Source organism: Cetorhinus maximus, chromosome 9 (assembly GCF_964194155.1).
Source record: "Cetorhinus maximus chromosome 9, sCetMax3.hap1.1, whole genome shotgun sequence".
In the NCBI taxonomy this organism is placed as follows: domain Eukaryota; kingdom Metazoa; phylum Chordata; class Chondrichthyes; order Lamniformes; family Cetorhinidae; genus Cetorhinus; species Cetorhinus maximus.
Window position 1 is genome coordinate 92,367,903 of NC_135887.1, and position 25,080 is coordinate 92,392,982.

A 25,080-nucleotide genomic window follows, 5' to 3' on the forward strand; every position below is an offset into this window, starting at 1 on the left:
TAGAGGGATACGGACCCCGGAAGTGCAAAATATTTTAGTTGATGGGCAATATGATCGATGCAAGCTTGGAGGGCTGAAGGGCCTGTTCCTGTGCTGTACTTTTCTTTGTTCTAGATAAAGGGAAAACCTGTAGGAGTCTTGGCGAGCAGCTACAGTGCATTTTGTATATGGTACCCATTGCTGCCACTGTGTGTTGACAGTGGAGAGAATGAATGTTTAAGGTCGTGGATGTGGTGCCAATTAAGTGGGATGATTTATCCTGGATGGTGTTGAGCTTCTTGAGTGTTATTGGAGCTGCACTCTTCCAGGCAAATGGGGAGTATTCCATCACACTCCTGATTTGTGTCTTGTAGATTGTGGGCAGGCTTTGGGGAATCAGGAGATGAGTTATTTGCCACAGAATTCCCAGCCTCTGACCTGCTTTTGTAGCCACAGTGCTTATATGGTTGGTCCAGTTCAGTTTCTGGTCAATGGTAACCCCCAGGATGTTGATTGAGTAGATTCGTTCTGAAACCAGATGGTGAAATGGGAAATCAGATGCCAATCTTTTACTTAATACTAGACTTATTTACAGAATGCAAAGTCTTTCTCCTCCCTAACCAACACCCAGTGTCCCAGAAGATTCTCTTTATACTCTTTTTTTAAAACAAATAAATAAATGATCAACTCTTTAGAAAGGGATACAATAATATTACTGTAACTAAAACAAATAACTTCAAAGGAAACTTAACAAATTAAAATGTAATTTTGGGGTAGGTGATGATGTACTCAGCAACCCCCGCACCCCCCCACCCCACCCCACCCCACCCAACCCCACCCGCTGCCTGGACCGCTTAATGGCCACCTTGGTAGGGCCAAGAGCAAACCAGTGAGGCGGTCCTCTGACCTGCCCCTCCAAACCCCTGCAAGCCTCTCTTTATCACTTTTTTTACTTCTGGCTGGTGGTGTGATACATTTCACTCAGGAGGTCTGAGTTGTTGCGGCAACATGCACTTTTATCTGGAGCTATGGATAGTGATGGTAGAGGCTCCAATGTTCTTCCCATTGCATAGCTGATCAGGAACCTCTCCTACTCTTACTGCCTGACATTGGTGTGTGTTGAAAGAATTTACAGCTTGATTTCTCAACCTTTTTGGCCACATTATGAACGCACCTTCCTTGGCCATCAAGTCCTGGTGTGGGACACAAACCCAGAGCTTCTGGTTCAGAGGCATGGACACTACCCAATGCGCCATGAGACCTCCATAGGTCTCTCTGTATATCTGTTTTCCATAGCTTGTCCTTTCCTGGAATAGGTCACTAGCTTGAGGGAGCACCAAACCACACCGAGCAATGCAGACCAGGAGTCTCTCACACCCTTACTGCCTACCACGTTGAAAGGATTTGCAGATTAACAATCAATCTACTTTGAATGCACCTTCCTTGGCCATCAAGTCCTGGGGAGGGAATTGAACCTGGAGCTTCTGGCTCAGAGGTAGGGACGTTACCCACTGTGCCACGAGACCTCCATAAGCCTCTCTTTATTTCTTTTGAGTATACAAAATAAATAAATTAACTAATAAATAAATTAACTAACAAATAAATTAACAAGTTAACATTCCCTTAAAGGGGCAAAGTCCCTTTTATATACTCTTTTGAAAGAAACGAAAATCAATAAAAAATCAACTGAAAGTCACTGATGGGGAAATTTAACTAAGTCAAAAATTTAAACGGAAACTTAATAAATCAAATTAAAAGTGGTGTTCCTGCAGCTGATGATGCACTCCAGCCCCCGTGGTGCCCACTGGTCGCGGAAGGCCTCAAGCATACCGGTGGACACCACGTGCTCTCTCTCCAGAGTCATCCGGCCGCGAACATAGCTGTGGAAGAGGGGCAGGCGGTCAGGCTGGATGTCCCACTGCCAGATCGGTTAATGACCACCTTGGCCAGGCCCAGGAGCAGGCTTAGAAGGAGGTCCTCCTCCCTCCTCGCCCCCTGCTGCACTGAGTGACCAAAGATCGGAAGCGTGGGGCTGAAGTGCAACGAAATTTGAGGAGCAGCCCCTTCAAATAGCTATAAAGGGGCTGCAACCTCTGGCACTCTATGTAAACATAGGAACACGGACTCCCCAATGCCACTGAAAGTACAGGTGGCCAAGAGTCCGCGAACCATCTTAACCTCCTATTGCGTGGAACTGCTGCATGCAACACCCTCCACACCAAGTCCCCGATGGAAAAAGGGAGGACTCCCATATAGAGTGCCCTCCACTGCAGACCCCTGCCACCATCAAATATGGCAAATCCATGTCTGATCATACACACATCGGCGGCATCACGGAGGGGAAGCAGATAGAAACCTCAGTAGTCACTCTAAGTTGAGAGGGCAAGTCACAGTGAGGTCGATACTCAACCTGTTTGGCCACATTATCAATGCACCTTGCTTGGCCATCACGTCGTGGGTGGGACTCAAACCCAGAGCTTCTGGCTCAGAGGCAGGGCCACTACTCACTGTGCCTCAAGACCTCCATTAGTCTCTTCATAGTTCACTCAGAGATTCCATGTTGCTGTGACAACATGCATTTTTGCATGCAGATTGTAGTCTGGAGCTGCGGAGAGTGATAGTACAAGCTCTAACATTCTGTCCATCACATGGCTGATCATGCATCTCTCCCACTCTTACCACCTGCCATTGGCATATGTTGGAAGATTTTACAAGTTGATACTCAACCTGTTTGGCCGCGCTATGAATGCACCTTTCTTGGTATTAAGTCCTGGAGTGGGTCTTAAACATGGAGCTTCTGGCTCAGAGGTAGGGACGTTACCCACTGTGCCACAAGCCCCTTCAAATAGCTCCCTTTATGTTCTTTTGAGTATACCAAATAAATAAATTAACTAATAAACAAATTAACAAGTTAACAGCCCCTTAAAGGAACAAAGTCTCTTTTTATAGGCTCTTTTTAGAAACACGAAATTCAATAAATTAAACAAAAATCAATAAATGAGGGGGTGACAGCCCTTGGTGGGACACTGGAACAAAAGATCAAAATTTTTGATGGGAAACTTTCAAAAATCGAATCAAAATATCATTTCCAGGGGTGAACCCCAGAAATGATTAAGTTTCGATAATGTTGCTGGCCAGATTGGAATTGGGGTCTTTTCATGAATGAGGTGACCATGATCCCCACTACACTACGAGCGCATGTGTGCGAAAGAGTGCTTCAATCTCTTTGAGGCACGGAGCTGCCTCAGGGAGATTGAATCGATATTAAAATAATTAAATAAATGATTTTAAAGGTTATTTAAACATGCCCCCTCATTTGACTGTGTCACATGAGATGGGGCATGTTTTTATATTTCGGGAAGTTTTTCTATTTATGTAATAAAAGCTTTAGGAAACCTCATCCTGCTCGTGAATGAGGTTTCCTGAAAAATGCGAAGGCTGCTTGGCCTTTTCGCCTGCCCGCCAACCTTAAAGTTTGATGGGCACTGCAAGTCTATTTTTATATGTGCTCAAAGTACTGAATCAACGCCCTTCACCTGTGTATCCTTAACTTTAATAATGCAATTAACATACCATTAACACTGGAGTTTAAAAGAATGAGGTGATCTCATTGACACAAAAAAATTCTGAGATGTCTTGACAGAGTAATTGCTGAGAGAACATTTTCCCTGGCTGTGGAGACTAAAACTAGGAGTCATATTCTCAGAATAAGGGATCAGGTATTGAGGGCTGAGATAAGGAGGAATTCAATCCTAAGGTTGTCAATCTTTGGAATTTTCTGCCCACGAGATGTGGATAATCAAACATTGAGTATATTCAAGACTGAGATTGATAAATTTTTAGGCACGAGGGGAATCAGGGAGTATGAGGATAGAGTAAGAAAGTGGAATCAATATAGAGGTTCAGCCATGATCTTATTCAATGGCGGAACATGCTTGAGGATGCGTATGGCCTACTCCTGAAATCCCTTATGTGGCTTAGTGTCAAAATTTTGTTTTATGATGCTCCCGTGAAAAACCTTTGGACATTTTATTACAATAAAGATACTATAAAATATAAATAGTTGTTATTGTTACTCCTCAATGTTTTGCATCAGAACTGGGGAAAGTTAGAAATGTGATAGCTTTTAAGGAGGTGAAATGGTGGAGGGTGAAGGAAAAAACAAAATGGAAGGCCTGTGATAGGGTGGAAGATGACAGATATTAAATGACATAAGAGTTGGTTGGGATAGTCAAAGGCCGTGGTAATGGAACAAGTAAAGAGGTGTAAATTGTAGAATAATGAACAGCTGCCATTCAGAAACAAAAACTGAAAAAACAAGGAGAAGACTGAAACCAGCAAAGAAAAGGAGACAAAATGGGAGTGGGGATGTTAGAGATTATGGTCTGAAATTATTGAACTCAATGGGCAGAATTTTCATATGCTGGGCGGGCTCGGCGGGAGTGGGCGTGGAGCCGATCGCCACCCGCGATCGGCTCCGCGCAGCCATTTTATGCGGGCGGGCCATTTAAGGCCCGCCCAGAGTAAGATGCAACCCCATTTTCGTATACCAACAATCTCCATGAGCCAGCCTTGTTACATGCTAATATTTATAGGCTTCATCTCACCCTCACACTCTTAGCACTGTTAAAGGCCTCACAAGGTATTTCACAGCTTGCATACACTGCCAACTATTCAACCATGAATTTAAAGGACAACAGTATTCTCGTGGGGAGAATTTTCTCCCCGTCGGGTGGGCCAGTTGGGAGCGGGCGTGGAGCCGATCGTCGCCCATGATCAGCTGCGCGCTGCCATTTTACGTGGGTGGGCCAATTAAGGCCCACCTAGCGTGACGTGTGCCCGGTAGCGCTCAGTGCTACCTGTGCGGGCGGAGGGAAGGATGGAGAGTTGGGGCCTGCGCTGTTTGGTGCATGCACGCGAAAGAGTGCAGAAATCTCCCTGAGGCATGGAGCTACCTCAGTGCAGTTGTAAAGTTGTAAAAAAAAATAGAAAAAAGAAAATTATTCAGACATGTTTATGAATTTTGATAATTTTTATTTCATTAAGAAATCCAGCAAATTGAATTAATGGAGGAACCATCAGTTAAGATGCCCGGATCATTAGAGTGCTGCCAGCTCATCAGAACCAACTACAGTTCTTTCTACCTGTCATAGCTGTCCGTCCCTATAAGCTGCTGGATGTTGACCCCTTGCTGGAGCATTTTCCAGCTTCCAGAACAGAGAGTTCCCACATACATGCAGCAGCCCACCTAAACAGATTCTGGGGAAATTCACCAGGTTAAACACAGGACCAGTCAACAAGAAACCCTGCCTATTCTAAATTCTCTAACAATCTAAACTCCTTATGCTCTCCCTGCAGGTGGTAGAAGATAATAAGCAGTGGTGGAAGCTGAAGAGCAAATTTGGAGAGATTGGCTATGTCCCATTTAACATGCTGAGTGTCGTAAATTTAGATGCTATCCCTAGCCAGTCTGATCGCCCTTACAGCCAGGTAAGTGATACTGCACAAGATCAAAACTCGCAGGTTGAATATGTTTAATGCTGTTCATTGTTGCCTAGCTGCTGTGATCTGTAGATTGCCTTCTACACCAGTCATCTTGATCAATACCGAATAATGAAAACTGTAATGTTAGATGGATTATTAGCTTCATTTGGTTTATTTAAGGGATCAGTGAGAAATTTCAAAGAGTAGTACGTTTTATATTTCTCCCTAGTACTCTCTAAAAAGTACAGAGATTTTCAGGGATAAGGCACCTTGCCTAAATACCCATTCTAGCAACTCTCCCAGAGACTGGTGGTAGCATTAAGATGTGTCATGGAAATTGCCAAATGAGTATGTGCCTACTGATTTTGTTGTGGACTATTATTTGTGGAGTGCTAAATTTAGTTGGGGTTTAGCTTGTCCTGTCTGTCACTTATCATATAAGATTTGTTTGGGAGGTAGAATCCATGGTAGAACAAATTATAAAGGGAATTTGGGAGAATCGGGTCTGGAGGACCTGATACCCTTTGTTTCATGCTTTCCTCATGCATTGTGATGGCACAGGAAAATCCTGTATTTGGCAACCTGTTATTCTGCTACCTTATTTCATGGCAAAATACTCCAGGTAACTTATTATAAGAAATTAATAATTCATCAACAATTATTTTCTTTAGAGTGGTCAATGGAACAAAGGAGACATGAGTCCAAGAGGGACAGGACCAAATATCTCAGGTTACATTCCACCTGGATCCTTTACTGGCCCTAGTCACGCGAGACATGGAAGTTATGAGCTACCGGGACTACCAAACAGGCCCTATTCAAGGGATAAGGACCGTAAGTAAACAAAAATGGATCAATCAAACTCTAAATTTATAGGAAAACCATGTCCTAATATAACTATCGTGAAACAGCTCACCGCAATTATTATTAAAGAGGAAGCTCTACTTATTAGTTCCCTTTTCACAGAGAAACCTACTTTGCCTACAACCTTAGTGATTCTTGAATGTAACAAGGCTGATGTTCTGGGTGTGTGCTGCTTTTTCTACTTTGTCAACTCCCATCTGAATAAGCAAATAATACATAATTGGTCCACTGCCAGTAAATGGGGAGAATGGTTTGGATGCCAAGATGGTGGTTTCATGATAAGCCATGTGGTTAAATAACGAAAGAGGGTCCTTTTTTCTCTTGAATCCACTGTGGCTATTCCACCTGTGAGATTTACTTTTAATCTGATTAATTTAACAGATTCATTCACAGCCACAAAATTGAGATAAGAAAGCCTGCCTGAGTTTAGGGCCAATTTGCAACAAAAGACTATCATGTCCTTAAATAATAATTTGAGGCTGAGCACTTAATTACCTCCCAGAAGTAAGTCTTGATAAATATAATACAACACTATTAGAATAGCTATTGTGTTGTCACTAAAAAGGAACAGTAAACTGGGAGCAGAAAATCACACAAGGCGTGGCTAGATTAACATAGGAACAGAGGACTTGTGATCAGGAGTAGGCAATTCAGCCCTTCAAGCCAGCTCCACCATTCTATAAGATCATGGCTGATCTGGTTGTGATCTCAACTGCACTTTCGTGTCTGCCTCTCATAACCTTTGACTCCCTTGCCTATCAAAAATCTAACTCTGCCTTGAACTTACCCATTGAGTTTCTGGGGAAGGGAATTCCACAGACTAACACCCTCTGAGAGAAAATATTTCTCTCCATCTCAGTCTTAAGAGGGAGACCTCTTATTCTTAAACTGTGTTGCCTGATTCTAATCTCACCCACCAGTGGAAACATCCTCCCAGTATCTACCCTATCAGGTCTCCTCAGGATCTTATATGTTTCAATAAGATCACCTCTCATTCTTCAAAACTCCAATGGGTGTAGGCCCATTGTTCAATCTTTCTTCATAGCATAAACCCTTCATCCCAGGAACCAGTTGAGTGAACCTTCTCTGTACTGTTAATGCAATTACATCCTTTTTCAAATAAGAAGGCCAAAACTGTACACAGTATTCCAGATGTGGTCACATCAATGCCCTGTACAGCCTCAGTAAAACTTCCCCACATTTACATTCCATTCCCCTTGCAATAAATGCCAACATTCCGTTTGCCTTCCTAATCACTTGCTGGACATTGATGTGACCACGTGACCTTTGTGGTTCATGTACCAGGGCACCCAGATCTCTCTGTACCACTGAGTTCTGCAATCTCTCTCCATTTAAATAGTATACTGCTTTTAAATTCTTCCTGCCAAAGTGGACACGTTTACATTTTCCCACGTTGTACTCCATCTGCCAATTTTTTGCCCACTCACTTAATCTATCTATGTCCCTTTGCAGACTCTCTGCCTCCTCTTGACAACTTACTTTGCTACCTATCTATTTGTCACTGGCAAACTTAGTTATCACAGATTCGGTCCCTTCATCTAAATCATTGATGTAGATTGTAAGTAGTTGAGGCCCCAGCACTGGTCCATGTGGCACTCTACTAGTTACAGCTTACCAACCTGAAAAAGACCCACTTACCCCTACTCTCTGCTTCCTCTTGGCTAACTAATCCTTCATTCATGCTAATGTTACCACCCTACACCATGTGCTCTTACTTTGTGTAGTAACCTTTGATATGGCACCTTATTAACTGCCTTTCGGAAATCTAAGTGCACCAGGTTACCCTTTATCCACCTTGCTTGTTACTTCCTCAAAAAACTCTAATAAGTTAGTTAAACACAATTTCCCTTTCACGAAGCCATATTGACTCTGCCTAATCACATTATGGTTTTCTGAGTATCCTGCTATAATAATCCTTAATAATGGATTCTAGCAATTTCCCTATGGTGTTAGGTTAACTGGCCTGTAGTTTCCTGCTTTCTTTCTCCCCCCCTTTCTTGAACATTACATTACATTAACTATTTTCAATCCACTGGGACGCTTCCAGAATCTAAGGGATGTTGAAAGATTATAACCAGTGCTTCTACTATCCTTGCAGCTACTTCTTTAAGACTCTAGGGTGCAGGTCATCTGGTCCCGGGGACTTGTCAGCCTTTAGGTTTAATAGTTTTCCCAGCACCTTTTCCCTAGTGATGGTGATTGTTTTAAGTTCCTCCCTCCTGTTCACCTTTTGATTTTCAAGGGCAAAATTTTCCCCTTGTTGGTTGAGGGAGAAGTGCGGGAGCGGGCGTGGGCGGGGAGGGGGCGCACCGCCATTTTTCGTGGGCGGGCCAATTAAGGCCCATCCAGCGTGATGTCCGCACGGAAGCACTATGCGCTCCCTGTGCAGGCAGGGGGTGGGGAATGGCAAATGTGGAAGTGTGCTCTTTCGTGCAAAGGAGCCCTCCAATATCCCTGAGACTAAATGCTGCCTCAGGGAGATCGGTTCCCAAAGGAAAACAGTTTTTCTTTTGAAAATTTCATTAACCATCCATGCCCCCTATGTGACATTGTCACAAGAGTTGGGACATGGACATTAAAGTAAAAGTTAATCTTAATTTTTTAATTCAGTCGTGAAACCTCATCCCGCCCGTGAATAAGGTTTCATGCTTTATCAGGTGGCCGCCAGCACTCCCGACCTGCCCACCAACCTTAAGGTTGGACGGGCAGGTCCACTAATTGCTTTAATTGCTTTTGAATGGCCTCAATAGGCCGTTGACAGGTCAGCGGGCGCACAGCTGACTCGGCTGCGCCTCCACCGACCTGAAAATCAAATGACGCGGGATGACGTCGGGAGTTCCGTCCGATGTCATTCCGTGTCATTTTATGTGTCGGAGAGCGGGCCCCGTCCCCGCTCGTTGGTGGGAAAACTCTTGCTCAAGCATCTTTGGGAAGTTTTCTAAGTCCCTTACAGTGAAGACAGACACAAAATACTGCTCAGCGCCTCTGCCATTTCCTTGTTTTCCATTATCAATTCCAGATTGGCCAGGACCAACACTAGCTATAGTTACTCTTTTCCTATTTAAATACTTGTAGAAACTCTTCCTAGCTGTTTTTTATATTAGCAGCTAGCTTTCTCTCATACTCAACTTTCTCCCTCTTTATTTTTTTTAGTCATTTAGATTAAGTGAGAGGACATGACTGTGGCAAATTGAATTCAATATGTGGAAATGTGAGTCAATCCTCTTTGCTCCAAGAAAGACAAATCAGAGTATTTTCTTAACTAGAAACTCTAGAGGAGCAAAAGGATTTGGGTGTCTAAGTACACAAATATCTAAAAGCTAGTAGACTGGTAGAAAAAGCAATCAAAAATGCTAATGGCATGTTGGTCTTTATCTTAAGGGGGCAGGATTACAAAGGAAAAGATATTATGATTAAATTATATATGGTGCCTTGGTCAGACTTAATCTAGAATGCTGCATTCACTTCTGGCCAGAAAGGTAATATTGGTCTTGGAAAGAATGTAGGGCAGATTTACCAGAATTATACAGGGCTTAAAGGGCTAAATTATGAGGACAGGCTGCACAAGCTTGAATTCTAAAATAATGAGGGATCATCTAAACAAAGTGGGAAAGGATTTGATGGGGTAGGTGCTGATAAACTACTTCCTCTGGTGAGGGAATCCAGAACAAGTGGTTATAATGCTAAAGTTAGAGCCATACCACTGAGGAGTGAAACCAGCAAGCATTCCTTCACACGAAGAATAATAGAAATCTACTACTCCCCGGAGGCAATGGATGCTAGATCAGTTAAGACAGTGAAGATTGAGAAGGACAGCTATATTAGGTAAGGATACTAATGGATATAGAGCAAGGATGGGTAAATGAAATTGAGGTGCAGATTAGCTACAACCTGACTGAATAGCAAAACAGGCTCAAAGAGCTGAATGATTCACTCCTATTCCTGTGTTCCTTCTAAGCTTCTTGCTAAAGCTATCTGGAAATTGTTAACATACAAAATGGACAGCAAAGGGATCATTTCATGACTTTATGCATCTGACCGAGAGACTTAGTCACTGCAAGCACCTATGTAAAATTTGTGTGCACTTTTAACTTAATGGTTGCAAAATTATGCGCCGCACTGGTCTGAATTTCTAAGATGTCCTACCAGCGTTCAAGGTTCTCTACTCGAAATGCAAAGTTAAAAAATCTAATCTTCAATTATTTTGCTCACCCATTTTAATATCTAATCATTTTTGTCAACATTACGACAAACCTCAGAATTTTAATCCCCTGCCATGTTACTGTACTATCCTCCCCTGTTACTCTTCTGTTCCTATACTCCCTCTGTGCCTGTGTCCTGCCCCTACATGTTTCTATCCTATCTGTGCACTGCTCAGGTGTGATGCTCCCTGTAGTTGAATTACCTACCAACACTCACTGTCAGGGATCATATTTAAAGAATGATCACTTGTGCAGGTATCACCAATGCTCATGAGATTGTACTCTAGGAAGGAGATAGTGCCCAAAGGCAGAAAGAGGGGGGAAAAAAATGGCCAGGAAACTAGTGTTTCTCTGGGCTCAAAGATTCAACTACAGGAGGTGGTTGACTCCCAAGGGAGATCACTTGAGAAAAGATAATGAGGCTTTATGTCACCATGGCCTCAAAAATAATCCTTTGCTTTTCAATGATTTTGAGTGTCTTGGTCTTTGGCATGATGTCAGTCTGTAGCACTTCATCAATAAGTCACATGAGACCAGTAATGAGTGAAGCAAAAATGGCAATGTTCTGTTTAGCTCTCTAAATTTAATAAACCAAATACACATCGGGAGGCAGTGGTTTAAAGGTATATGTGCTACCGCTGTCAGGACTCATTACTATATCGATTATAGGTTTTAGATCATAGGCTGGAATTTTCCAGCCACCTCACTCCCCACCCCTGCGGGTCCCCTCGTGGTGGGGCTGGCGAGACACTGTTCATATCGGCGGAACTGGAAGATCCCACCAGCATGAGGGCCGGAAAATGCAGGCCATAGAGTCATAATAGCACCAAAGGAAGCCATTTGACTCATTGAGTCCATGCTGGCTCTCTGTAGAATAATCCAGTTGGTCCCATTCCCCCACTCGATCCCCTTAGCACCAATTCACCCTGTTCCTCAGGAAGCCAGGAATAGTGGCAGTTCAAAGAGATTTAGGAGTACATGTATGAAAAGCAATTACTGCTTGAAAAGCAATTTAAAAAACAGAATTGTGTTGGTTTCATTGTTTTGAAACAGATATACTGACGCAGATGGATGAAGTGAATGATGAGCTCTTACATTTAATTACCACTAACAAAACAAAACCGCCCTCACGCAATTTCATGGTCCCAAAGCAATCATCAATTCAAATACCGCTAAGTTATGAATCCAGCGCAGATGATGTCAAATCCTGGTTGGAGGCAAAAAGCTTCAGCAAATCGTAAGTAATGCTGCACAGGCTCGAACATAACATACAAACATGCAAAGTGGACAGGAGAAGACCGACTGATCCATCCTACTGCAGTAACCTCCACACACACATCAGCCCCACCAAGCATAGAGTGTGTTGGCACCATCCATGTGGTCATCTTCCACGAGGAAATAAGAGAAGTGACATTGATAAATAAACGAATAATAGTCTAGAAATCCTAGACTGAAAACAATCAGTCAGGTCCACCTGGGAGAACAAAATCCAGGTCTTTGTGCCTATTCTTGAAAAAATTATATTATTGGGCACTTTAGCTTTTTTCTGGAAAAACTCAGCAGGTCTGGCAGCATCGGTGGAGAAGAAAAGAGTTGATGTTTCGAGTCCTCATGACCCTTCAGCAGAACTGAGTAAAGTTAGGAGAGGGGTGAAATATAAGCTGGTTTAAGGTGGGGGGAGAGAAGTTGGGGGGGTGGTGGTGGTAGTAGGGACAAGCAAGTAGTGATAGGAGCAGATAATCAAAAGATGTCACAGATAAAGGAACAAAGAGGTGTTAAAGGTGGTGATATTATCTAAGAGAATGTGCTAATTAAGAATGGATGGCAGGACACTCAAGGTACAGCTCTAGTGGGGGTGGGGTGGAAAGACTGACAGGGCATTACAGATTTAAAAGTAATGGAAATAGGTGGGAAAAGCAAAATCTATATAAATTATTGGAAAAAACAAAAGGGAGGGGGAAGAAACGGAAAGGGGGTGAGGATGGGGGAGGGAGTTCAAAATCTAAAGTTGTTGAATTCAATATTCAGTCCGGAAGGCTGTAAATTGCCTAGTTTTTTCCAATAATTTATATAGATTTTGCTTTTCCCACCTATTTCCATTACTTTTAAATCTGTAATGCCCTGTCAGTCTTTCCACCCCACCCCAACTAGAGCTGTACCTTGAGTGTCCTGCCATCCGTTCTTAATTAGCACATTCTCTTAGATAATAGCACCACCTTTAACACGTCTTTGTTCCTTTGTGACATCTTTTGATTGCCTGCTCCTATCACTGCTTGCGTGTCCCTACTACCACCACCCCGCCCCCGCAACTTCTCTCCCCCCACCTTAAACCAGCTTATATTTCTCCCCTCTCCTAACTTTACTCAGTTCTGCTGAAGGGTCATGAGGACTCGAAACGTCAACTCTTTTCTTCTCTGCCGATGCTGCCAGACCTGCTGAGTTTTTCCAGGTAATTCTGTTTTTGTTTTGGATTTCCAGCATCCGCAGTAGTTTTTTGTTTTTAGCTTTTTTCTAATGAGTGCATTGTATATTTCCAGTATAAACCTTTTTGACTAAATCAAAAAGCACAAATGCTTACTGTTTATACGATGTTCCTCTGTCCACATTTTTAACAGAGGCATCTATCCATTTATTTGAAGCGGGTGGCAGAGGGTACCATACACAAGTGTTAAACATGGATGGTAATTTCTAGCCTCCTGTTTTATCGTTCTTAGACAGAAAACAGAAACATTAAGTAATATTTGAATTTAATCAGTTGGAAAGTGTGGGCCAAGTATGGAGGCGAGGAAGTGTAGGCGGTTTACCATCACGCCCACTGGTCACTTTCCAAGAGGCAAAATGAAGGTTGGCAGTGCCAATTAAGGGAATTAAATGACCTATTAAGGCCTATTGTCAGAGGCCAATTCCATCACAGGACATCGCTGCAGGAGTTCCTCAGGGTAGTATCCTCAGCTCAACCACCTTCGGCTGTTTCATCAATGACTTTCCCTCCATCATAAGGTCAGAAGTGGGGATTCGTTATTCCTCAGATACTGAAGAGTCCATGTTCATATGCAGCAAGACCTGGGCAATATTCAGGCTTGAATTGATATGGTAAGGAGCATTCGTGCCACACAAGTGCCAGGCAATGACCATCTCCAACAAGGGAGAATCCAACCATCTCCCCTTGACATTCAATGGCATTACCATTGCTGAATCCCCCACTCTCAATATCCTGGGGGTTATCATTGACCAGAAACTGAATTGGACCAGCCATATAAATACTATGGCTACCAGAGCAGGTCAGAGGCTGGGAATTCTGCAGCAAATAACTCACTTCCTGACTCCCCAAAGCCTACCGCCATCTACAAGGCACAAGTCAGGAGTGTTATGGAATACCCTCCACTTGCCTGGATGAGTGCAGCTCCAACAACACTCAAGAAGCTCAACATGATCCAGGACAAAACAGATCGTTTGATTGGCATCCCACCCACCACCTTAAACATTCACTCCCTCCATGACCGACACAGCAGTGTGTACCATCTATAAGATGCACTACAGCAACTCACCAAGACTTCTTCGACAGCACCTTCCAAACCTGTGACCTCCGCCACCTAGAAGGACAAGGGCAGCTGCTGCATGGGAACGCCACCACCTGCAGGTTCCCTCCAAGCCACACATCATCCTGACTTAGAACTATATTGCTGTTCCTTCACTGCCGCTGGGTCAATATCCTGGAACTCCCTCTCTAACAGCACCATGGATGTTCCTACACCACAGGGTCTGCAGCAGTTCAAGAAGGCTGCTCACCACCACCTTCTCAAGGGCAATTAGGGATGGACAATAAGTGTTGGCCTAGCCAGCGACCCCCGCATCCCATGAATGAATAAAACAAAACTTGGATTTACCAGCCGGCCTGTGAGTCCCCCCAGAGTGTTGAGGGCGAGGCCAGCAGTCTGGAGGTTGCCTCCCAGCAGCAGACTGGGGTGAGGGCAGTGCTCCAGAAAGGTAATGAGGCCTTCCCCCGTCTGCCTGGACACAAGTGCATCGCAGTTTCCTGTGGAGGGGCTCGTTACCCACAATGGTGATCCAGTTGCTTTGGCTTTTTAAATTTAAAAGTTTAAAAATTTGGAAAGACAGTTCCTCAGGATGAAGGTGCCCTCCTCCCTTATTCGAACTGCAGATTGTAGCTTGTTTATAGCTGAGAGGGAGTCTCCTACTGGCCCTCCAGCTTCATGAGCCCAGTGAGCCTGCCCTCAGGCCACTAATGGGCCAAATTGGGGTAGATCACGGCCTGTTGACTGTTTCCCATACACTGTGGGGTTGTGACTCCCCAGTTGACCCTGATGTCTGGGTTGCAACCAAAACCCAAAATCCTGTCCTTTGCCTTATGATTGTAGGATCATGGTTGGTTTGAGTTCACAAATTAGCTGAAATATTTGGACTTTGGGTCCCAATGAAATAAATTAGAATTAGAAATTGTGCAGTTGTATCTACTTTATTTAAATATATGTCACTATTTCAGAAGAAAATATTTTTGTCTGGAATGGTCAAATTGCAGTAGATTCTAAATTGCATGCAAATGCAGCAATAAGTTGTCAAAATCAAAACATTTTGGGAAGAGAATATCCCCAGATATTTCACACCACTGCGCCCCCACAACCCCTGGAAAATAAGTTTCATGCCGTCAGTACTTTTGTAATGTAATACGGTGTAATGCACCATGACATGGCATGACGCGTGATAGATGTAATGTGAAATAATGTAATCAAACATGGCACAATATAGCCATCATTCTTCCTGGCTCATTTCTAGTCTTGGTGTGCCTTGAACTGTAGACCCAGATTTTTCACTGTACAGGAAGTATACAGATCTCTTTATTCTGAATTGTTTTTAACAGGACGGTGGGTGGCCTGGGCATATTGACAGGAGCACAGATATTTTCCCTTAATAAAGAAGAACTGAAGATGGTGTGTGGAGAGGAAGGCGCTCGTGTGTACAGTCTAATCCAAGTACAGAAGGTAGAGCTAGATGTAAGTAATAATATGACACTTTCTACTAATGCCATTTCTTTTTATCTTTTGTGACCCAGCTGACATACAGCAAAAGATATACAAGGCAGAATTTTCTTCCACCTTTCTGCCAGATTAGTGGAGGTACTGGGTGGAAGCATTTCCGAAAATGAACTGGTGATCTGCTGCATTGCACCTTGTTTTTGCCTGGGACATATTTTCTGGCATCAGTCCTCTTGGTGCTGGAGGTACCCATTTAAATATTGGTTAGTGTGTTTAAAGGAGGCAAAGTTTACTTCAACCCATAAAACCAATAATCCTCAACTCCACTTTCCTGCCTTTTCCCCATAACCCTTGATTCCCTGACTGATTAAAAATCTGTCTATCTCAGCCTTGAATACACTTTACGACCCAGCCTCCTTGGTAAAGAATTCCACAGATTCACTACCCCCTGAGAGAAGAAATTCCTCCTCATCTCTGTTTTAAATGGGCGACCCCTTAATCTAAGATTATGCCCTCTGGTGCTAGACTCTCCCACAAGGGGAAACAACCTCTCAGCATCTACCCTGTCAAGCCCCCTAAGAATCTTACATGTTTCAATAGGGTTGCCTCTCATTCTTAAATCCAATGAGTACCAGGCCCAACCGACTCAACCTCTCCTCATAAGAAAATCCCTCCATACATGGGATCAACCTACTTAACCTTCTCTGGACTACCTCCAATACCAGTATATCTTTCCTTAGATAAGGGGACCAAAACTGTTCACAGTATTCTAGGTGTGGTCTAACTAGTGCCTTGTATAGTTTTAGCAAGACTTCCCTATTTTTGCACTCCATTCCCTTTAAAATAAAGGCCAACATCCCATTTGCCTTCCCCATTACCTGGTAAACTTGTATGTTAGCTTTTTGTGATTCATGCACAAGGACCCCCAAATCCCTCTGTACTGCAGCTTTCTGCAGTCCGTCTCCATTTAAATAACATTTAGCTCCTCTATTCTTCCTGCCAAAGTGCATAACCTCACATTTTCCCAAATCATATTCCATCTGCCAAGTTTTTGCCCACTCACTTAACCTGTCTATATCCCTCTATATGTGTCATCCTCACCACATGTCTTCCCACCTATTTTTGTGTCACCCACAAACTTAGCGAAAGTACATTTATTTCCCTCACCCAGGTCATTTATATATCTTGTAAATAATTGTGGCCCCAGCACTGATCCCTGTGGCACTCCACTAGTTACAGGTTGCCATCCTGAAAATGCCCCCCTTATCCCAACTCTCTGTTTTCTATTAGATAGCCAATCCTCTATCCATTCCAAAATACTACCCCCAACACCATGGGCTCTTACCTTATTAAGTAGCTTTATGTGCAGTACGTTATTGAATGCCTTTTGGAAATCCAAATATATTACATCTACTGTTTCCCCTTTATCTATCCTGCTTGTTACCACCTCAAAGAATTCTAATAAATTCGTCAGACATGATTTCTCCTTCATGGAGCTATGCTGACTCTGTTTGATTATGTTATGTATTTCTAAATTCTCTGCTATTACATCCTTAATAATAGACTCTAACATTTTCCCAAAGACAGATGTTAAGCTAACTGGCCTATAGTTACCTGTTTTTTGTCCCCCTCCCTTTTTGAATAAGGTGTTACATTGGCAGTTTTCCAATCCTCTGGGACTTTTCCAGAATCTAAAGATTCTTGGAAGATTACCACCAATGCATCCATTATCTCTGCATCTGTTTCCTTTAATATCCTAGGATGCAACACATCAGGTCCAGGGGATGTATCGGCCTTTAGCCCCATTAGTTTCCCTAGTACTTTTTCTCTAGTGACAGTTATTGTATTTATTTCAATCCCACCCCCCTTCCCCCGCCATTCTCCCACCTTTTACCCCTTGATTATTTAGTATTTTGGAATGCTATTAGTGTCTTCTACTGTGAAGACTGATGCAAAGTTTTTATTCAGCTCCTCTGCCATTTCCTGGTTCCCAATTATTATTTCTCCAGCCTCTTTCTCTAAGGAGCCTATGTTTACTTCGGCCTCTCTCTTCCTTTTTATATATTTAAAGAAGCTCTTACTGTCTGTTTTTATATTTCTTCCAATTTACCCTCAACATTTATTTTCTCGCTCTTTATTATTTTTTGGTCATCTTTTATTGGCTTTTAAAACATTCCCAATCCTCTGGCTTACCACTAATCTTTGCCACTTTGTATGTTTTTTCTTTAAATTTGATACTATCCTTATATCACATTGTACTTGAATAATTCACGTAGTTTATATGTAGAATAACGGACACAGATTGAAATCAAAATTAAGTGTTTTAGTGGTCCATATAATGGATTTCTAACAACGTTTACCAGTCTATAATCCTATTAAAGGTTTCAGCTACTCACACAATCATTAGGGTATTACATGGGCTAGCTCACATCCCAATTATTTGGAAAGGAAATCCCTAGCAGTCGTGTTTCCATCCATAGACTCTGCTGGTGTCTATCTGATTACAGTATTTCAATCAAAGCAAAAGAACTGCTTTCAACTCTCTTTTGCTCCTCAACTGCTCTATCACTAGTTATCAGACTAATTCAGATGGACCTAGAGCTGATGGGGACACGTGACTCTGCAAAGGTTTCTGGTGGCTCAGTGTGCAGAATTACTAAACCAGTACTGTATTGTCTCAATGCCAGGCTATTTCACACAACAATAATTGTGGTTAAAAAAGAGATAAGTTGGTAGCTTTATTCTCCCCTTTTTATATTCTAATTTTTAGAAACATCGAGGTGATACAGAGCTTGAAGAAATCATGAAACGAAGACAGGAGAGGATCGATTCCAATCAATAAAATTTCACTGCAGTTTGCTTTGTGATTGGACAATAAGACAGATAAATTAAACATGTATAAATGGAAGGGTGGGGTCTCTTTTACAGAATTAATAACAATTATTGATTGTTTTGTGGATTTTACTCCTACTGTTTCTAAAGAAAACTTCTATTCAGGACCTGCATGGCTTTCAGTCTTGTAGTTGGCATGAAGTATTAATATGCACACTATATACATATAGAAATATACATATATGTATATATGTATGTAGCTATAGTAGTCGATGTTGTGGAGCATTGTTGCCAAAACCTGAAGCCAAGTGAACACAGTATAAATGTAATTTGCTAAATATTAGTAGAATGGCAAAATGATAATCCCGCAGCCAGATCCTGACTTATACAGATAAGCTGAGAAACTGCTGTAGGCAATATTAATGGACAAATTCTGACTGTGATCATGTAATGTTCCTTTGCCTGCACTTTTACTGGAGACTGTAAAATAAATGGGTTGGCAACTCTGCTAAAATATGGATGGAATATCATTCAAATTATAAACATTTGTCCCATAATATCTGCAGCAGTAATTTCTAGCAATAATGTCATTAATATGGTTAAGGAATCTTATTACTTATTGCTGCACTAAGATACAAATTCTGCTGTTTAAGACTTACACAAAATGTAAAATAGGGGAACGTAAACGTTTTGGTACTTGCGCAAATAATAATGGTCCTCCTATTCTAGAATTATTTTTGATTGTGCTTTTTAAGCGAACATAAATCTTAGTATATTTATGTAGTGTAACTCTTCTCATAGCCAACAGGCACCCATATATTACTGTCACAAGATCACATCCAACAGACACCATACACTACTGACACAAGAACTGGACTTTCTATTTGGGGTGGGAACCCCAACATCAGGATCAAATGTAGACCCTGACCTTCAACTTGTCGGGAGTTGCCACCCAACAAGATTTGTGGAGAGCTGGCCAATTAGTGGCCAGGGGCCTGCAACTTAGATGGCGGGTGACCTCCTGCAGCTGGAGGATGAATTTAATATGAAAACCCCTCCACTGGACAGCCAGCAGTAACTGCTTTGGTCCAACAGCCATCTCTGGTGGAAGGAGGGGATCCCTAGTTGGACGAAATTATATCCCTGTCCCAGGCTCCTGCTTGGAGGCTGCCACCTCTCACAGGCCATGTTTCGGCTGCAGTGTGGGGTCTCGCCTGCCAACTAGAAAACACTAGTTTGAACAGGCAAATTAATTGCCTTAGTTGGCTACCCACCACTTACCAGCAGGTAGACCACCTGCCCCTGACTCGACCTTCGCAAAAATGGCTCAAGAATGTTATAGTGTTGGCAAACCGGCATGCCGGCCAACAATGCGAAATTCCAAGCCCTGCCCACCTCCAGCCTGCTCCATCAACCTTTGAAACTCCTGCCCAAAGTCCACTGCTACAGATACCCACACAATGTTAGCACAATGTCTGCATCCAACAGACAACCATTATTGAGGTAAGTATTCATATACCTATCGTGCTAACATAGGGGAGAATTTTCTCCCCATCAGGGAGGTTGGGCGGCAGCAGGCGCACAGCCGATCACCGCCCATGATCGGCTGCGTGCCGTGATTTTATGTGGGCGGGCCACTTAAGGTCCATCCAGCGTGACACACACCCGGAAGCAATGAGCACTCCCTGTGTGGGCGGGGGGAGTAGGCTGAGTCGGGGCCTGCGCGCTTTCACACATGCGCGTCATTTTTCGCATCACCGAGCAGTTCCCACCCCCGCTCACCGAGCCGAAGATCCTAGCCATAGAGTCCATAGTCAATGTATCTTAACAGGCACGCTTATAATAATTAACAATGGATCCACATCCAACTGGCAGTCATATAGAACTCTCATAAGTACATCATCCAAAAGCTGCCCATACAGTTTGACACAACGTACAAGTTCACATGCACACATTGGAATTGACGTAAGGTCCACAGTCAACAAATATATGTATGAAACATGCATGTATTCACAGCCAACAGGCACCCATATCAAACTACCACAGGTCAACAGCCGCCCATGCAGGAGCTCTTGTCTTGCACATATCATACAGCACTGATTGTGGACCCCTAAGTAATAGGTATTAATACAATATTGGCATGTAACTCACAACCAGAAGCCACACCCCGCTGATAGGAATAAACTCATGGAAAGAGGCATCGGTACTAATACACAGATTTAGCAGTAAGAGAATTAGATTCCAAAATATGTCCTTCCAAAGATTATTTTGACATGATTCTGACTTAAAATTAACATCAGGCTTGAGGACTGTGCCTAACTGATTAGAATTAGGATAGAATTGCATCTGTTTGCAAGTGTTAGCAAATCATTCGGCGTCAATACGAAGAAAGTCTCCCCACTTCAAGTCATGTTTTTTGCGTCTCCTTTTACATCCGGGATCCAGGTTCAAACAGAGGTTAAAATTTCTGTTTGAAAGGATAATAAGTGAATGAGTTTGAGAAGTCGCTAATCCATTTCCATTGAACATGAGACAGCAGTACAAATCTGGCTGTAAGTTTTCACACTTAAATTAGTCCCAATCGGAGGGCAGTGTTATAAAAATTGAAAGTAATACACTGCTAAGAGTGTACACAATGTTTTTGCAATACTGCAGCAGAAGCTTTGTTGCATTCCTGTCTCATAATATTTTGCCATGCAGTGTTTGCTGCTGATGCTGGATGACAGTGGGATTATTTCTCATTTCCAGGTCTAAAATCTCTTACCTTAATTATATAATCCAGTATATATATATAATTTCTCAAATAATCTATACTCCAGTATCTAATGGAACATAACAACAGTATTATTCTTGAGTTTTTCTATTTACCCACATTTTTCCTCTCCTCTCCTGAAGGTTTTACTGGGAAATCATTCAACACACGCCAGCTACTTTCTGTTCCCTCACCCACATGTCAATCTGAAATTGGATGGCATCTAGGCAGAAAATTTGCAGGGTGAGGCCCACCTCATTTCACGGGCCAGGAGTTCCCGCCCCTCCCTCTTCCCTTAGCTGCTATTTGGTCCCCTCCTGCTTGCACTGTCTGAATGTGGCAATACATCCCTGCAGCAGTAATAGGACTGGATTCCTAACAGAGGAGGAAGGCCTTGTAGAAGCCCTCAGTTTGGCACCTGCTGATTTACCTGTGGGGACCTCGGTTTCTACTAAGGCCTACATGTCTGCATCTCCATCAGTTTTCAGGACTCTTGTTCCTTCTTAACTCTGTTTGCACTCCTTCAAATGCTGCAGCCACATTCACACTGACACTCTGCTAGTATTTCCTCCTTTCCACTGGTGGGCACTGTCTTCACAGTAGGAATTGTTCCATGTGCCCGCTGTGATATTCGATCTGGGGAAGACCAGCTATAATGGAACTCAGCCCAGCAGAGGACAATCCTTATAGCCGAGCCCAATACCCTCCACGCCCTGCATTTACTTATACATAGACAGAGACACACACACTATATATATATATATATATATATATAAAATATATTTATAGAATATATACACAAAAAGCTGAATTATAGCATAGTGACTGCAACCCCAGTTAAATCAGCTAATTCATTACAAAATGGGAATTAAACCTGGGATCTTTTGGTGCCACACCAGGCTTTACCTTTACTGACCAGAGCATGGAGGTAAGGACCAGAAACATAAAGCCTGAGGTTTTGTGATCTTATTGGGGCAAGAGTTGTTTAGTTCTAGTTTAGAGAAATGTTCTAAATATGCTTATTAAATTTCAGTGGAACTGGCTGCTGGCAGAAGATGTATCCACCTCCAAAGTGGTGCGTGTATGCACATGAGAGAGTAATAAAGGTCAAAAGTGTAGCACCCCAAATTCTGTCCATTTCACTAGAATGCCACCTGACTTAAATTAAGCCTGCAGAAAAGAGGAATATGTTACCTGTAAGACTTAAACCAGGATGTGCTTGATTTCCACAAATGTATGGAACATCAGCTTTAAATGGAACAGTTAGAAAAAATGTGTTTTCTGGAGATTCTGCAAGCTACATTCAGCAGGTTCAAACCGGGAATTTTTTTTCTTCCCACTCTTCGGCCAGGCAACATTTACCATGTTGTTCACTGTGGTTATTCCTATATGTCTTCATGATACGAGCTGAACAGGTTCACGATAAAAAGGAAATGAGAAGCGCAGTTGTTGAGGCTACACCAAAAGTGAAGAAAACTAACTTGGATGTACCCTTCCACCAAAATGCAGACCACCCTGCTCCTCAAGCAGACATATCTCACAACACTGAACTTCATGTCACAAAGTGGTTTTACCATGTGCACTTATATTTATAACAAGTGCTTCAATTCACCGCTGTGCCTAGCCCTGCTCCACGCCTCTGTGCTGTTACTATAACTATCCTGGTACTGCGCTGAGGTGCTACCCAAGGACCAGGGGTGTCAGTAGTACTTGGCTGCACAATGGTATCAGGAACCCTTTGATACTAAGGTAATTCTCGTCTGAGGGTTTCAGACCCAGGAGGAATCTTTGCCAGATTGTGGCGTTACTGCAGTTGCCTGGGCAGTTTGGTGCTGTGTCCTAACACTAACAGAAGCAAGAACTGGAAGGAGCTTGCTAGAAAGATCATATGTGCTGTCTCCATAAGAGAGGATAGTATATAGACCGATTCTAGTTCCTTACCTGTTCAGGAGCGCAAACCTGATAGTACCAGTTGGATCCTAAGAGATGATACACCAAAGGTTTCAATTGCCAACATTGTCTCCAAAAGTTCCCCAAGGCCAGAAGTCATGGAATCTATTTGCACATGTCTGTGGTGCCATCACTTGCTGACAGAAGTCCTGTCCACCTCAAGTCCAGTATGAAATGGTTCCATTAAAATTTCAGTCCCACAGTGTTTATTTTGAATCTAATCAGAACTGGAATATGTACAGGATAATCCCATGATTATAGCCTTGATTCTCTCACCCACCTTTCTACAAGTGCAAGTCCTCACTGGGATTGCAGAATTACTCCTCTGTTATCTATATATTTTTTAAATTATTCATTCATGGGATATGAGCATTGCTGACTGGGCCAGCATTTATTGCCCATCCCTAATTGCCGTTGAGAAGATGGTGGTAAGCTGCCTTTATTGAACCGCTGCAGTCCCTGTGGTGTAGGTACATCCACAATGCTGTTAGGGAAAGAGTTCCAGGATTTTGACCCAGCGACAGTGAAAGAACAGCAGTATAGTTCTAAGTCAGGATGGTGTGTGGCTTAGAGAAGAACTTGCAGGTGGTGGTGTTCCCATGCATCTGTTATTGATTTGGTTAATTATTTTCTTGCAGTTGTTTTAATATATGAGAAACAACACTGTGACCTTACAATGACCAATATTCTCAGTAATTACTGATGTTGACAGATTTCACCAATATTATCACTAGCACAAGTGATTTCCTTTGTCCATTGTGACATCACATAACAAATCCTACAAGTTTCTGCACTTCGTACATGTAGTAAGATTTGCCCAAAACGTGCTTAGAAAATCTCAAAAACAATGAGAATTCTAAACAATGACAAATCATTTGCCCTAATTATCATGACATACGTATCCATGTAAAAATCTGAATGGAGACTACATACTGTACACAGATAAATTTGCTGCTGTTGGTTCAAACTGTTAGAGTGGGCTGTCGCTCATTGCAGTTGTGCAATGTGTGGTTATCACTGAGGGAAATAGCTGAAAGAAGCCAATTGCAAACTGGAAGCTAAAAAAAGCTGAGCTCTACATGGTTTTTGGGTTTCTTCGATGTATGCATCCAACTTTTATTAAATTATCAAGGTTGGCTTTGATCTAATACACTTTAATATCAAAATTCCATTGCTTAATTTTCTCAATTTTTATTCATCATGATAATCATTTGACATGCAGTCTCTAAGGCAAGCATTGTTCTGTGCTTTGTACAAAACATATTGACAAGGAAAGGAAATTTTAAAAAAGTTAGCTTTGTTTAAAGTGAACTGTGAGGTTTTCCAGTTGTAAGTTATGGAGGAGTGAAAAGAGTCATGCAATAGTTAGACCAAGTTGATTTTTCAAAACTAGGAATTGAGTTTTTTTAAGTAGTGCTGATTTATAGAACATTGCAACACTTTTTATGAAAACGCATCTTTATTGTAAAATGAATAAATAAAAGGAAACAAGTGTCATAAATTTGCATTTTCTTTAAAATTAATATTTTGTTTATGCTGTTGTCCAACCATGATGACAAACCTCAAACTACTGTACATCTTAAATCTGTAAATTCAATCACAGTTTAGCTTCTTGCAAAATATTCTATTTCTCCTTCAGACTGTGTATTTTTGCAACAGAGAGCACTTTTCCCCTGCTGTGGTAAAGTGAGGTACCCTGCCCCTTTAAGAGAATGCAAGGTTACTGATCATGTGACAGCAGCGATGAATCACTGTACAGTGCGGGCAACTGGGAACTGAAAGTCTAATTCTGGAGGTTTCTGAGTGAGCACGTAAGATCTGGTGCTCTGCCCTATGTCTCAATAAATCATCACTGTTTATCCTTACATCAGTTTCTCCCCATTATTGATTGCAAGCAGCAATTGATGAGAACCTAGGAAGGCGTGCAGTTAGAGTTCAGTTGGCCAACAAACTACCCAAGGCATAAAATTGGCGACGAGGATAAAAATATTGCAAAACCACTGAG

At 42.3% G+C, this 25,080-nt stretch overlaps 1 protein-coding gene across 6 annotated transcripts in view; it reads left to right on the top strand.

Annotated features, from left to right (window-relative positions):
* Positions 1-24,576, top strand: part of eps8l2 (EPS8 signaling adaptor L2) — a 598,035-nt gene extending 573,459 nt beyond the window's left edge. For 5 of the 6 annotated variants that reach the window (XM_078549092.1, XM_078549094.1, XM_078549091.1 and 2 more), the window contains 5 exons: positions 5,338-5,469; positions 6,135-6,294; positions 11,601-11,784; positions 15,427-15,559; positions 18,312-24,576. In XM_078549092.1, the coding sequence (XP_078405218.1) occupies positions 5,338-5,469; positions 6,135-6,294; positions 11,601-11,784; positions 15,427-15,559; positions 18,312-18,383 (681 nt within the window). In that variant the 3' untranslated portion in view covers positions 18,384-24,576. The remainder of the gene's footprint in view (positions 1-5,337; positions 5,470-6,134; positions 6,295-11,600; positions 11,785-15,426; positions 15,560-18,311) is intronic. The other variant, XM_078549096.1, reaches the window with a different exon arrangement.
* Positions 24,577-25,080: the final 504 nt, after the last annotated feature.